This window comes from Mesoplodon densirostris, chromosome 11, assembly GCF_025265405.1.
Source record: "Mesoplodon densirostris isolate mMesDen1 chromosome 11, mMesDen1 primary haplotype, whole genome shotgun sequence".
NCBI lineage: Eukaryota > Metazoa > Chordata > Mammalia > Artiodactyla > Ziphiidae > Mesoplodon > Mesoplodon densirostris.
In genome coordinates, this window is record NC_082671.1 from 26,260,312 (window position 1) to 26,275,318 (window position 15,007).

A 15,007-nucleotide genomic window follows, 5' to 3' on the forward strand; every position below is an offset into this window, starting at 1 on the left:
CATGGATTATAAAAATCACACTGACATATAGCCTAATTTTTAAAAACTATATTATATCAAAAGTTTAGCCAAATAGATCTACCAGCTAAAAGAAACATTCAATATTTAATCGACAATAATTTGATTGCTTTCTTAGAGAAGATCAGATAGACTTTGGGATTATCAAAATGGTTCTAACGTCTTTTAAAAAAAAAGATTAGGCTAATGCCATGGTAACTCAGTTATTCGTGATACAGGTCTTCGTGTAAGTGAAGGTATTCAATAATCACTCTATTAAAGCTGCTTCACAGTGCTATTCTCACTCCACTTGACAGACTATTAATAGTTATAAGAGCACTTCAGAACTCATTGGAAATCTCTGGAAATGATTACCAAGTTATTAGCATAGACTCTAAACAGACTTTCAAAATACAGTGCATAGATTTGCTAAAATGTTGTAAGTCTGCTAAGTGTAGTTGCTTTTCTTTTTTGAGGCATTGAGTCGAATTTTTAAAAAACTCAAAGCTGAAGGTTTCAAGATGGGTGCCATAGGTTCTAACTGGACAACAGTGAATTGAGTGGCACTGCCACTGATGAGCCTCGGAGGACAGACTCTCAAGCCCATGACCAGGGCAGCCAGCCCGCTGCCAGGTGCCCGACTAGCCCTCGCAATGTGTTCACTGAACGTACCTTCATAGGTACATTCCTGCTGAGAGAAAATAAGTGAAGATAGAGACTGAGTCTATATGATCAAGTAGCAGACTGAATAGCTATTGGATAGATCTATCGAGGCAGGAGGCTGTAGGATTCGACTAGTAATATTGGGCTGAGCAGTGGAGAGCAGAGAAATCATCCATCATGCATCATTTGGACAGGTATACACTCAAGCCTTGGTGTCTTCTGACAGTTCCTAATTCCAGAACTCAAGCTAGAAGGGGGAAGTTTTGTTTGATTGTCGATGTCTCACAGTTTCTTTTTTGGTCTATTGTCTAACCTATGTTGCTAGAATTCTTTTTTACTCTGACTACCTTCAGGTGGTTAGACGATGCTATTATTGATGAGATCACACCCAAGCTGATCGGGGATCGGCCCAATACGTACACCTACACCAAGGCCTTGGGAGAGATGGTGGTGCAGCAGGAGAGCGGCAAGCTCAATATTGCCATCATCCGGCCCTCCATCGTGGGAGCAACCTGGCAGGAGCCTTTCCCAGTAAGCCCACTCGCCTGGATTCCACACTTTGCTTCCAAACCAGCATCCTTCTAGCCCAATTACTCTTTGATGTCTTTTTTTTTTCTTTTTAGTATGTATAGCTAAGTACAGCAAATCAAATGTGAGCCCATTATATTAGGACAGAAGTCTACATTCGGTTCAGGACTTATTCAGCATGGGGCTCCTCTGAGTGTGACACTGACTGTCCTAGAGTTGGGTGGCATCTTAAATTAGCTTCTCATTAACTCTTGTCTCAAAATTGCCATGGGAAATAGTTTTATTTCTTGGCTTCCCCACTATAGTTTAAATATAGCAGAATGTTCTTGATGGCCAAATTGGTAGTATTACAATTGCCAGGGTAAATAGGAATCACGAAGCTCAGAGAAAAGTCCTCAGTTTAGGAATAATAATTTTTACCTCTGTATACTGCTATATCTTTTAGAAAGTACTTTGAATTATACCATCTTTTTTGAAGCAATTCTGTAAAGCTTTTGCACCAGATAAATCCAAGCTCCATTACTTACTGACATGCAGGCTTTTGAGCTGTCTCATCTGTAAAACTGGGCTAATCCCACCCACTGTGGAGGGTAGATCAAATGAGTCGATGTATGAGGTGTGCTTAGTGCAATGCCTGGTCCCTAGCAAAAGGCTCAACTAATATTAATCCCTTCAACTTCTCCTGTCTTCTCTCCCACTTTACACACACATTTTTGACTTTCACAGATAAAGAAACAGACATAATGAGGTCAACTGACTTGCTTAGGGCTTAGGAGACAAACTCAAAGAGACATTTGTCTCTAACTGTTCCTAAATATAATCTTTCCTCTAACATCTGTAGGCAAGCTAATACAGATGGATAGATAGATAGATACATAGCTGGATAGACAGATAGATACATACATACATAGATAGAATGAAAGATGCTATGACTCTTAAAATTGTCAAGAAATGGACATTTCCTACAAACTGTGTTTGAAATGTTCCCCTGAGGAGTTAAAATCAGGCCCAGGTGGGGAAAATGAATTGGTTAGCAGATTATGATATTTAAGATGTGATCCAGTTTAGTTCATAAGATGTCATAAACAACTTGCAAACATCCATGATTCCTGCTATGAAATAAATGCTGGCAGAATTTTAATTCTTGCACAAACCCAGTGCAGAAAATATCCAGTGCTTTCTCATTGGTCTCTGTTTGAAATCTTAGAAATACTGGATTAGACAGTTCTATCGGCTGGGATCTCAGTGCTCTTGTTTAAAGTTTATTAAGATTAGACTGCAGATGTTCCAAAGATATTAGGATTTTCTGACATGTGGAACCAATTAGAGATCTTTTTTTTTCTTTTCTTTTTAGGGTTGGGTTGATAACGTAAATGGACCTACTGGGCTCATTGTTGCGGTATGTATAATGGCGTGGAAATAATTACTTGAAAAGTTGTGGAGGGATAGTAACAAAATGCTAGCATTGGCTTAGCTTCACTGACGCAAAACCGTAAGCGTTACTTTACTAACCACAATTGATGCAACTTATTTCAATTTTGCTGATTGGAAAATAGAGGCAGAATGAAATTACTTTAGTTATGTGTGGATATCATTATCAGGAAAACAGAAATATTGTGATATCATCAATTACTACCTAGGAGTTTTATTTTTGGAAACTCTTTTGAACATCTAGTACCATGCCTGTATTTCCCCTTAGTTAACACAAGATGGGGGTGTTTCCCCCTTTTCGCTCTTTAACCGTAGCTTGAATTAGGAATGAAATAGAACTCATACCCCAAAGATTTTTAAATTTATGTGCATGTGGATAGAAATTATATAAATTCATAAAATATATCAACATCAATTTCTTAACAGATACAAGAAAGAAAACTACCAATTGGAGCAAATTTTTCAAATATAAAAACTGATGACTATAGGAAACACTTTTCAACAATAATACTCTCACAGACCAGGAGAAACATCAAGCATTCCTCTGGGTTGGCAGCACTTTGTGTGTGTCTCCCTGCAGTGGAGACTGATCCAGTGAGCTGTGGTGCTTCCCAGTTCACACTGAAGCATTTTAGGGCCAGAACCACAACTCTACTCTTTAGGACAATGAACAGGACTTGAACTCTTTAAATGAGTTTAAATCTTATTAGGGATCTCATGTTTCAGACTATGCTTTTGTTATTCTCAGAACTAGATCCAACATGAACTACAATACAAATATAAGACAGTGAATTATAACTACTTGTCAATCACAATGACAATGAACTTTCTGATTTCTTTCTTTTTCTGTTCCCTACCTGCCTTCAACTCTTGAGGCTTAGTTGGGGTGAACATTTGGTAACTTAGAACATATCTATTTTAACATGATCCAAGAGTGAGTTTTATTACATTGTTTACAAAGCTGCACATTAATTCAAATTTTCTAAAATTTTCCAGACTGATTTCCTATGTCCAAAGGAAGGGAAATCAGTTACAAGAAAACAGAAATTAGGAACAGAAGAAAGTGCTAACCACTGCAAACTGATGTTGGAAACACACAGGGTGTAAATAATCAAATACTTTATAAAGTCACTAAATGTGACTTTTAATTTATTAACTGACTTCTTTATTTATTGGCACAACATTTATTAACATGAACAATTCCCAATTCTTACATCTGTATAACATCAGTGATCTGTGAGGTAAACAAAGATACTGAACAAAAAGTAAACAATGGTGGGTTTTTCCCCAAGTGATAAAAAAAGTTTTGTCAATTAGTAGAATTTTATTAATTTTTAAAAAATGTTTCTTAAACATTTAGTGTCTATTATTGCTTGTAAATTAGTAGGAGCTAGCAGAAAACAACATCATTTAAGAAATGATAAGCTAAATTAATGGGGAATTTGGGAACCCTAATTCTTATTGTTTATTAATTAACCAAATACATTAAACCTCTCACAAGTTTGAGGAATTTCACTCTGAAAGGAACCTGAGGACCCCTAGCGGTTCTTGGCAATGGTGGCACTTAAGATGAACTCGGCTGGGAGGTTGGATGGGCTGAGAGCAGTCAGCCTTGGCGCAGGAACCTAGTAAGCAGTGATCAGTGCTGGGCTTTATCACTAACAGCGTTCGTATTACTTGTCTGATGTATACTTTGATCCCGGCTATTACTTAAGACCTGGTTCAATATTTTATGTCCTTGGGACTTCCCTGGTGGTCCAGTGGTTAAGAATCCACCTTCAATGCAGGGGATGAGGGTTCGAGCCCTGGTCGGGAAACTAAGATCCCACATGCTGTGGGACAACTAAGCCCACGCTCTAAAGCCCACGTGTCGCGACTAAGACCTGACGCAGCCAAATAACTTAATTAAAAATATATATTTTGTGTCCTTTTTCCTGTGCAGGCTGGGAAGGGGTTTCTTCGGTCCATAAGAGCTACTCCGATGGCTGTGGCAGATTTAATTCCAGCAGATATAGTCGTCAATCTCACCTTGGCTGTAGGATGGTACACGGCAGTTCACAGGTGTGGATGCATAAGCTGGCTTTCAAAGAATTGTTGAGAAGGAGGGTGACTGTGTTAGGCACCTTTTCAAAATACATGCATTTTGGGACTTCCCTGGTGGTGCAGTGGTTAAGAATCCACCTGCCAATGCAGGGGACACAGGTTCGAGCCCTGATGCGGGAAGATCCCACATGCCACGGAGCAACGAAGCCCGTGTGCCACAACTACTGAAGCCTGCGCTCCTAGAGCCCATGCTCCTCAACAAGAGAAGCCACCACAATGAGAAGCCCGCACACTGCAATGAAGAGTAGCTCCCGCTCGCCGTAGCTAGAGAAAGCCCACGCGCAGCAACGAAGACCCAACACAGCCAATAAATAAATAAATAAATTTATTTAAATATATATATATATGCATTTTATTGTGGAAGACCCCAAATGTGAGAGGGTGTCCATTTCAATCTTTCACAGTTCCAATTATGCCATCATACATGCATTAAGTTGTTTTATAAATACTGGTTAGTACTTGGTTGATCATAAAGTATTAAATTCTTCAAATCATTTAACCATCTAATTCTTGATAACCAAAATGCTTTTCTTTCTATTCAGTAATCTAAAATACAGCTTCCTTTCTTAAGGCAAAGGAGATAAAAGTGGATGGAATGAGAGCATATTTTTTTAAACTCCTCAGTTCCCAATAAATGCCAAAAGTTCAGATCACCATGTGTGTAGCGGGGGAGGCGTGGGGGGGTGGGCGGGATTTTCTAGTAAAAGGAAAAAATAATAGGTTGTTTGTATATCTAGCTTTGTTAGTAAAAGGTAAACAAAGTTAATTTTTATTAATTATTGGAAGTTAGATATTTAGATGTTTTCCAATCCAACAGAGCTTCACTGGATTTAGGAAAAAACATGGCCCATATTTTTGCCCAATAAAGATGTCAAGAAGTTAGAAACATGATCTGCTTTCTCATCGTCATGCTACCTCCATTTGCTCCATAAATATGTCAACCTATTGGGATTTTTTTCCTCATACACATGTACACACACACACACACACTTGCACTTTTCCTAGTCTTCTTCTATTTTGCTTATTAACCCAAAGAAGGAACAAAAGATGGAAGTGTTGTGTAGGGTGACTTAGTAATGGGAATTATTGAAAAAACCTTGTTTAAATGTTATTTTCCCTTATCTTTTTTTCATTAGTTCTCCATTTTGTTGTATTTGTCTAACTTTTGTTTTCCAGACCTAAGTCAACATTGATCTACCACTGTACGTCTGGCAACCTCAATCCCTGTAATTGGGGCAAAATGGGTAAGTGCCTATAATGATGTACCTATATAACTATGAGAGTCTGCTCACTCATGATTAGGGTCTGCCACAGGGAAAAAAATAGACAAAGTGTGTCATGGAGCTTAGAGTCTAATGAGGGAAAAGACAAAACATAGGTAAAGAGATAAAAATAATTGCAAATTGTAAATGTGTAAGAATTAATTAGGATGTACTGTGGTATACCAAAGAAAGGGGCCAGTGGGATAGCTGCAAGATTGTAAGCAATAAGGGGTCCATTGGCTATAGACATTTAAAAAATAAATAAAGCCAAGTAAAAGTCAGCAATTATAAGCAATGTCAGTGATAAAATACACCTCCTGCTGAGCCACTGCTCTCATGAACACTGTCCTCATACCCTGGCCACATCGCTGAGAATGTGACATGATCAATGGCCAAGTAGATTTAGAAAAGTTCAATAATGTTAACTCGTGTTTTTGAGTCAGTGATACTCTTTATTAATTTATGCTGTCAGCCATAGTGTAACCTTGAATGTATCCTGTTGAGTTGAATTAATCCTGCATATAATAGAAAATTAGCTAACCAAACTTGTACTCTCTTTTGTCAATTTCAAAGTTGATTTTCTTGCAAATATTTGAAACAAATATTTGAAACTTTTAGATCATCTAATTGTTTAGCTACTAGATGTTGAAAAAAAAATCAAATATGCTTAATTTGTTAGAATCTGATTTCCAATTCAGAGCACTCTGCTCTGCTATTCTATTTGCAAAGTTATTATTTCAGTAAAAGTAAAATGAAATTATCTACTACCATCAAAGCTCTTTAGCTAATATATCCGGTTATTTAGATCATATAGCTAAATAATTCTGACAATATTTGGAAATAAAAATAAATCTCCTCTACCTCAGTAACAGAATTAAGATATCACTATAAAAAGAGGCATTAGTAGAAGCAACCAAGATACTTAAACTTTTCTTTTTTTAAAAAACAGCTCTTTTTTAAAATTTATTTATTTTGGCTGCGTTGGGTCTTCATTGCTGTGTGCGGGCTTTCTCTAGTTGCGGCGAGCAGGGGCTATTCTTCATTGCGGTGTGCAGGCTTCTCATTGGGTGGCCTCTCTTGTCGCAAAGCACAGGCTCTAGGCGCACAGGCTTCAGTAGTTGTGGCATGCAGTCTCAGTAGTTGTGGCGCACGGGCTTAGTTGCTCCGCGGCATGTGGGATCTTCCCGGACCAGGGCTCGAACTCATGTCCCCTGCATTGGCAGGCAGATTCTTAGCCACTGCGCCACCAGGGAAGTCCCCAAGATACTTAAACTCTTAAATAAAAAGACGCTACATGTAAAATCCATTCCTGAGATTCAAAATAGTCTTCTTCAGTGCTGAAACTGTTTACTATCTATTTTGTGGAATAATAATATTTGAAAGTGATCTTAAAAATAATCTAGTGTGCTCACTTTATTTGGCACACAAGGCCCAGAGAGAGTTAATGATTTACTCAGTTCATATGGGGAGCTGGAGCCTGATGTAGAAGTATTGATAGGTCTCCTGAATGTGTAATGACCACCCACTAGGGATTCCTGAAAGTTAACATGAATCCCTCTAGGAGGAAAAGACCCAGGAATCAGATAATATTTTCTGTATAGGGTATATATTTTTCATACAGATTTCTAGGTAGTATCTTTTATGGGGCAGTAATCATATTACCATAGTAACTGATAGCTTTCAACATAACTGAGTAATGAACTTAGGCATATTCTTTGAAAATTCTACATAAAATCAAAATTGAATTCAAACGAATGAATACCTTTTGAAAAGACATATTGGATTTACAAATGTACACTAAAAGCTTTAAACTAGGTTTTATATAAGTAATAATTTTTTTAAAAGATTATTATTTTAAAAAACTCTGGAGACAAGAGTAAAACTATTGAGTCTGACATATTCCAGAGCAGTAGGAATACCAAAGAAGTAAAAGACTGGTATTTAAAGTGAACCAACACAAAGGAGTCCTGCTTTTATATTCTCTCTTTTACTTAAATATTTATAAAAGTTTAAGTAAAATGTCAAGAAACTTTCCTAATTTTCCTGCAAGTAAATGATCCAACCAAGGAAATGACACCCCTAGGCTCTGTCTTGGGCTTTAGAATAGATTAGATAACCTTGAAATTGAATGATGGATTTAAGTTTTTCTGAACAATACTTCATTGTATTGACTAAAACTATTTCGCCAAGAAGTTGTTTTAGAGTAAAGATTTCAAGAGAAGAACCAAATTCTTTTTTTTTTTTTTTTCCGGTATGTGGGCCTCTCACTGCTGTGGCCCCTCCCGTTGCAGAGCACAGGCTCCGGACGCGCAGGCTCAGCAGCCATGGCTCACGGGCCCAGCCGCTCCGCGGCATGTGGGATCCTCCCAGACCGGGGCACGAACCCGTGCCCCCTGCATCGGCAGGCGGACTCTCAACCACTGCGCCACCAGGGAAGCCCCCAAATTCTTAACCTATTCAAATTGTTTGATTTTGCAGGTGACCACTTGCCCGGCATAAAAATCTTAATATTATTCTCAGAAATTGATTCGTGACTCTACATAACAAATCCTTATTATTTATTGTTTTGACCCATTGTAAATGCCATCCACCACAGTGGGTTTATATGCTCCTAGACTTAGCACTTATTCTGGTTTTTTTTTTTCCCCCAGGGATCCAAGTCTTGGCAACCTTTGAAAAAATTCCACTTGAGAGAGCTTTCAGGAGGCCAAAGGCTGATTTCACAACCAACAACGTCACAACCCAGTACTGGAACGCAGTCAGCCACCGGGCCCCTGCCATTATCTATGACTTCTATCTGCGGCTCACGGGAAGAAAGCCCAGGTGAGAAGCTGAGACAATAGCTTTAGAAGTGTCTCTGCGTGGAAGTTTAGGGCCCCAAGTCCTTAGCCCTCCCATCACCTGGGGTTGAAAGGTGACAACTGAATCATATATATTTATGATTTTGTATATATAAGGGGACAACCAAAGCAGTAGTAGTGAAAAGCCTACCTTAGAGATCCTTTGTCATAATAAATTAAGTTATATGTTAAGGAACTTGCTTGATGAATTCAGCAGGTAATCATTCACCTACAAAGAAAAGCAACTGAGATTCTGTGCCTGGGAGTTTCTAAATTGTTAGATGATCTTAAAATGTACAATGGTGACAGCCTCACATACACACAAGGGATGGCGCATGATGATCTCATTTTCATTCTCACAACATCCCAAGGAGGATAGTCTCATCATCCCAATTTTACAAATGAGGAAATGTAAGCTGAAGGAAGAATTTTAAGTAGTCTCAAAGGAAGTGACAGAGAAAAGATCTGGATTTACTGCCACCTGGAGATGAGTGAAGAGAGTGGAGGGAACAAGGTCGAATGAAAGTATGTTGATGCTGAGGCAGCTTTGTCACCTTCCAGCTGTGTGACCTAGGACATGTCCGTTCGTACCCCTGTCTCACTTGAATAATACTATATGTGTCATCATTATCATAACTACCAAAGGCAAATCCCTGCCATCAAGCCTCAGAAGCATGATGTTAGCTCCTTTTAAAGGAAGAAGTCTCTCTCAGCGTGTTTTATTTTCATCCTTATTAACAGAGCAAATGACTGAAACTTAGACAATGTGGAGTTTATCCAAATTTTCAGAGACCTTACTTAACGTTCATAACTCAATTTTCAGTTTCTTCTTGAGCAAGGTGAAAAGGGGATACTGTGTCTGTGGGAAAATAGTTGTATGAGGGGTTTATTAAATAAAGGTGGGAAAAGAAGGAAAACCAAACATTCCTGGCCGAAACGCTAAAGCCTTTCAAATATATTGGAGTTAGAAGAAGACCTGGTTGAAGAGCAAAATTCGGTAAGTACAAAAGGAAAACACAGGAGGAAGGAGCCCAATAAAAATCTGTATGTATTTTGTTTGTAAGAAATTAAATTGTAATATTCATGGAAAAATGGTTAGGTTTGTTATGTGATAGGAATCTTAAGAATAATCTTTATGGCAGAAAATGCTAGAATCCTTCTGGACCCTTTCCTTCCCCATGTGTGTTTGTGTGTAATCGTCTACGTATTTACAACCATATATGGACATATATACAGTTTTGCTTTGAGGTAAGTGTATGTATAAATCTCTGTGTATGTATAAAGCAATCCTACATACTTTTAACTTTTTCACTTACGTTCCATGAAAATTTAAGTCATTCTGCTAGTGCTGTCTTTTCCCCCTGCTATTACAAACAATGGGGCAACAAACATGCTTTTTTTCTAGAATGTGCCTCTAGATCTGGGGTGGAGGCTGAGGGGTGGGATTGCTAGATTGGAGAGTATATGGATTTTATGACTACCACCAGGTTGCCTTAAAGGAAGGCTCTGTCAATTTACACCCCCACAACAGCAAGTGAGAGTACAAGTCTGTTCTTTCTCACTCTCATTAATACTTTGCAAAAATCAATATTTTGAATTGTCAAACTAATGACAAGGAATAGCATCTCTTTGTCACTTTGATTTGCATTTTCCTTCATTGCTGGAGGGGCTGGGCTTTCATTTGTGTATTGTACTTTCGTGTTTTCTCTGGTATGAGTTGCTTGCTTCTATTTCTCACCTATTTTTTTAATTTTTCTTTTTTTATTGAAGTATAGTTGATTTACAGTGTTTCAGGTATACAGCAAAGTGATTCAGATATACATATATGCATATATACACATGTACATATATATATTCTTTTTCAGGTCCTTGTTGTTTATCTATTTTATATATAGTAGTGTATATCTGTTAATCCCAAATTTTAAGTTTATTCCTCCCCGTTTTTCCCCTTTGGTAACCATAAGTTTGTTTTTTATGTCTGTGAATTTATTTCTGTTCTGTATAAGTTCATTTGTATCATTTTTCTTTAGATTCCACATATAAGTTATATGACATTTGTCTTTGTCTGACTTCACTTAATATGATAATCTCTAGGTCCATCCATGTTGCTACAAATGGCATTATTTCATTCCTTTTTACGGCTGAGTAATACTCCTATTTTTCTTTTGGGTTGTACTTATTAATTTATGGAAGCTCTGTGTGTGTGTGTGTAAATATATATTTCATGTATTTACTTGAAGTCAGTTTCTTATATTGTAGTTCTAATTATGAAGCTTTTTTAATACAAGGGAAGCTATATATAATGCCGGTCTTAAAAGCATGGAGTTTGGAGTCAGACTTACATATTTAAATCCTGGCTTCACCAATTTATCCATATGAGCCCTAAATTACTTAACTTCTCTAACTCCTAACTTGTAAAAAGGGGATTGTAACCATACCTATTTCATAGGGTTTTACATAAGTGTGCATAGAATATAGTAATCACTATTATTACCAAAGAAGTTTAAACATTTTATGAGATAAAATGAATCACTTTCCCTTTATAGCTTTTGCATTGTATGCATTGAGAAGATCTTTACTAACTGAGAGTAATAAATGTATTCTTTCTTTCTAAAAAAATACTATTATGCTGATATAGTCCTGTATATACGTTACACCATTGTATATATAATATACAATATTATATATACAATGTATATATATATTATATATACTATATAATCATTGTGCAATGATTCTTTTTAAAAATTAAATCTATTGAAATCCTATCAATTACGTCAGTGTTGTAGAATGGATAAAGATTGCCTTAGTCTGTTTGGGCTGCTATAACAGAATATCATAGACTAGGTGGCTTATAAACAATAGAAATTTGGGAGTTCCCTGTTGGCCTAGTAGCTAGGATTCCAGGCTTTCACTACAATGGCCCGGGTTCAATCCCTGGTCAGGGAACTGATATCCTGCAAAAAATAGAAATTTATTTCCTCACAGTACTGGAGACTAAGAAGTCTAAAATCAAGATGCTGGCAGATCCGGCATCTGCTGAGGGCCCACTTCCTGGTTCCTAGACAGCCATGTTCTCTGTGTCCTCACATGGTGGCAGGGCCAAGGGAGCTTTCTGGGGTCCCTTTTATAAGGGCATTACCCATCTGCCAAAGACTCCTTCTCCAAATGCTATCACTATTAGGAAGAATAGGTTTCAACAGATGAATTGTGGGAGGATATAAATATTCAGTCTACAGCCAAGATGTTAGATAACAATAGTAAATGGAACCCTATTATGATGCTTATATTGATTCTACCTCCTTGCCTAAGAATTTCCCATGATACCATGAGAGAAGTACCTCATGAGTCATCAGGGATATGGGCAGTAGGATTTGACCAGAAATAGGACCAAATTCCCCGAATAGCATCATAAGTCTTTATGAGGTCAACTATAGTAATAACTATTACCAAGATTAACCTAACTGATTAAGATAGATAAAAATCGAATGTTCTATAGGCCAAAGGTGATCTGTAACCAGAAAATCTAGACTTGAGCATTAGCCATGTGACCTTGAACCTATTAATCCATCTGTAAAATGAAGATAAACAGTATAGACCCTGACTAATTCACAGAATCATACTGTGAGGATCAAATAAGAAAGAATACAAAGTTTTTTTACAAATTGTTATAAAGTTGGGAAGTTCAAACAGCAGGTCCTGACCATGGCGTTAGAAGATGTGATCCATCTCAGGCAATGGGATACAGGGGGTGAGTTTACAGAGGCTTTTTGAAGTCCGTCAAAACTGAGTTGAAATTTTGGCTTTGACACATTATATTATCACAGCCACTTAATCTTTCTTAAGTTTACATAAAAATGCAGATAAATACCTACCTAACAGGGATGTTATGGGAATTAGTGGAGATAATATTTTTTGAAAGTATCAGCCTGAGTAAATTATTAACAAATAAACTATTTTCCCCTTAAATCTCCGTTACAGTTAATAACTGTTTTTGGTTCATTGGACGCTAGTACAGTCACCACTTCTGCCTAGAAGTTATATAAGACCTCGAATCAATTAGTTTTTTTAAAAAAAATATCCAAGAACATACAATAAAAAAGAGAAATAAGTTTTCTTATTGTCTACCTCAGAATTCAAAGAATGAACAGTATGTCATCAGGGGTGGATACCTGGCTAGGCTTTTAAAGTATTTGCAACTCTTGAGAAAGAGATGGTAGAAAAGAGGAAAAGAAGTTTAGTGGTATTAAAATGCCTGATAGGACAAGCAGCTTTAGATTCATCCCCTTCCCTTCATTCAACAGAGTGTTAACATGGAAGGGGGGAAATATAAGAGTTTTAATGTGGAATTGGAAAAAGTGGGAAGAAATAATTTTTATATTTTTTCAAACATAATTTGTCATATATCTCTATAGAGTAGCAGGGAATCAGCCATCTGTGGTGCACTGATACTCGCTATTATGTGATCTTTACCTCAGGATGACAAAACTCATGAATCGGCTTTTAAGAACCCTTTCCATGCTGGAGTATTTCATCAACCGGAGTTGGGAATGGAGCACATACAATACAGAAATGCTGATGTCCAAGCTGAGTCCTGAAGACCAAAGAGTGAGTACAGCACTGACAACCAACAGGAAAACCTTATCCATTCAGAATTTAGAATTATTTGACCCGGAGAGCTGATGAATAAAGGATGTTTTTGTTATATACATGGATTTTTTTTTCTTTTTTGGCTAAGAAAATCAGTGAATGCTATCAACACAATTGCAGGAAGCAAGTTTAATGTAGGTAAGAGGTCTAGGTTCTTAGCCTTTGGCTAGCTTCTCACTGCTGTTCTGCAGTCAGGTCTCATATACTTTGTTTCAATCCCTTGTTCAACTTCCATAGCTGTTAACTTTTCAACAAATCCTCAGTACCTCTATCTTTCCCCCCTAACCTCTAAAACGTATGACTTCAATGAAAAATAATAATTTTACTGGCCAGGAACTCTCTCATCCACTGTTCTTGTCAAATCAAAATCGTTCTGCATCTCCAAAGCTACAGTTCCTTCCTTCTTATCTTTTTAGAAAAGCTAACCCTTCCACCTCTGCATTCTAGCCCAGCTTAGACCTCCCACCATCAGCATTGCCCTCTCTCTAGCATTGTCAGTCTTCTTCCCTATAATGATTTCTCTGACAATTCAGACGTTTATTTCTCAAGATAGGCCTTCACTTTAATTGCTCAGGATCAGTGCCATTTCTTTCTATATATTAGCTTCTTAGCAGTCACAAATGTCCTGAAATTCACAAATATAGAAATCTTCTGTACTTTGTACATGTCCCTAGCTTCATTTTCTCAGTCATTTATTCCTTGAGCATATCCTTAGTTTTTAATTAAGCTTTAAAGATTTCACTCTCTTGACATTTTCCGCTAAAATTTTTTTAAAAGAAAGAAAAGATAAATTTCTTGATTTATCTTGTGCTTGCCAGCATGTAGAAGAAACCAAATCATGCTGAGAAGTAAATGTTAGATGGCTAGCTAGCCTCACCTGCTAGCTCGTACATACCGGCCTCATAGAGCATGATTCAAATCCAAGTCCTAAAATTACTTCCCACCATGGAAACTAAGGGTTACTTGCAGTCAGACACGATGTTAAATATACCAGTTGAGATTTAGATGGATATTTTAACTGAAATCATTGCTGTGAACCTCTAAAATGGACATGAAATAGAGCTTTTTTTTTTCAGAAATGTTTACATGCCTGTATAGACAAAATTCTTCTAAGCACCTGTGTTTAAAATGCATGGATCAAACCAGCTTATTTTTTAAAACCCCTCAGGCTATTAGAAATTATTTTTAAAATTAGCATCAAATGTTATATAGGCTTATCTTTATTGCATTTTCTCCATGGAATTTACCCATCTAAATAATTCAAAAGGTAATAAGCTTAGAGTTTCATTTTTGATATTTTACAAATATTTTTACCTAAAATAACTAAAAATTTTGTGAAAAAAAGAATCAAAACTGCAGTGGATTTAACATATGCTTTCCAAACATCTTAGCAAAGGTAATAGTCCTGAATACTTGGATATAATTGCCAAACTCTGGTGTGGCTCAGAATTCAGTTTCATTTGCCGTATGGAATGAGGATTCCAAACTAAGGTTTCACTGAAATCTAACTAACTTAGAAATATGAAATAGCAT

The 15,007-nt window shown here is 37.0% G+C and overlaps 1 protein-coding gene across 5 annotated transcripts in view; it reads left to right on the forward strand.

Moving 5' to 3' along the window:
* The window catches only part of FAR2 (fatty acyl-CoA reductase 2), a 148,194-nt gene that overhangs the window by 128,912 nt on the left and 4,275 nt on the right, over positions 1–15,007 (forward strand). For all 5 annotated transcript variants that reach the window (XM_060113454.1, XM_060113452.1, XM_060113451.1 and 2 more), the window contains exons 5-10: positions 1,014–1,191; positions 2,543–2,587; positions 4,562–4,680; positions 5,899–5,966; positions 8,636–8,807; positions 13,303–13,432. In XM_060113454.1, coding sequence (XP_059969437.1) covers positions 1,014–1,191; positions 2,543–2,587; positions 4,562–4,680; positions 5,899–5,966; positions 8,636–8,807; positions 13,303–13,432 — 712 coding nt within the window. The remainder of the gene's footprint in view (positions 1–1,013; positions 1,192–2,542; positions 2,588–4,561; positions 4,681–5,898; positions 5,967–8,635; positions 8,808–13,302; positions 13,433–15,007) is intronic.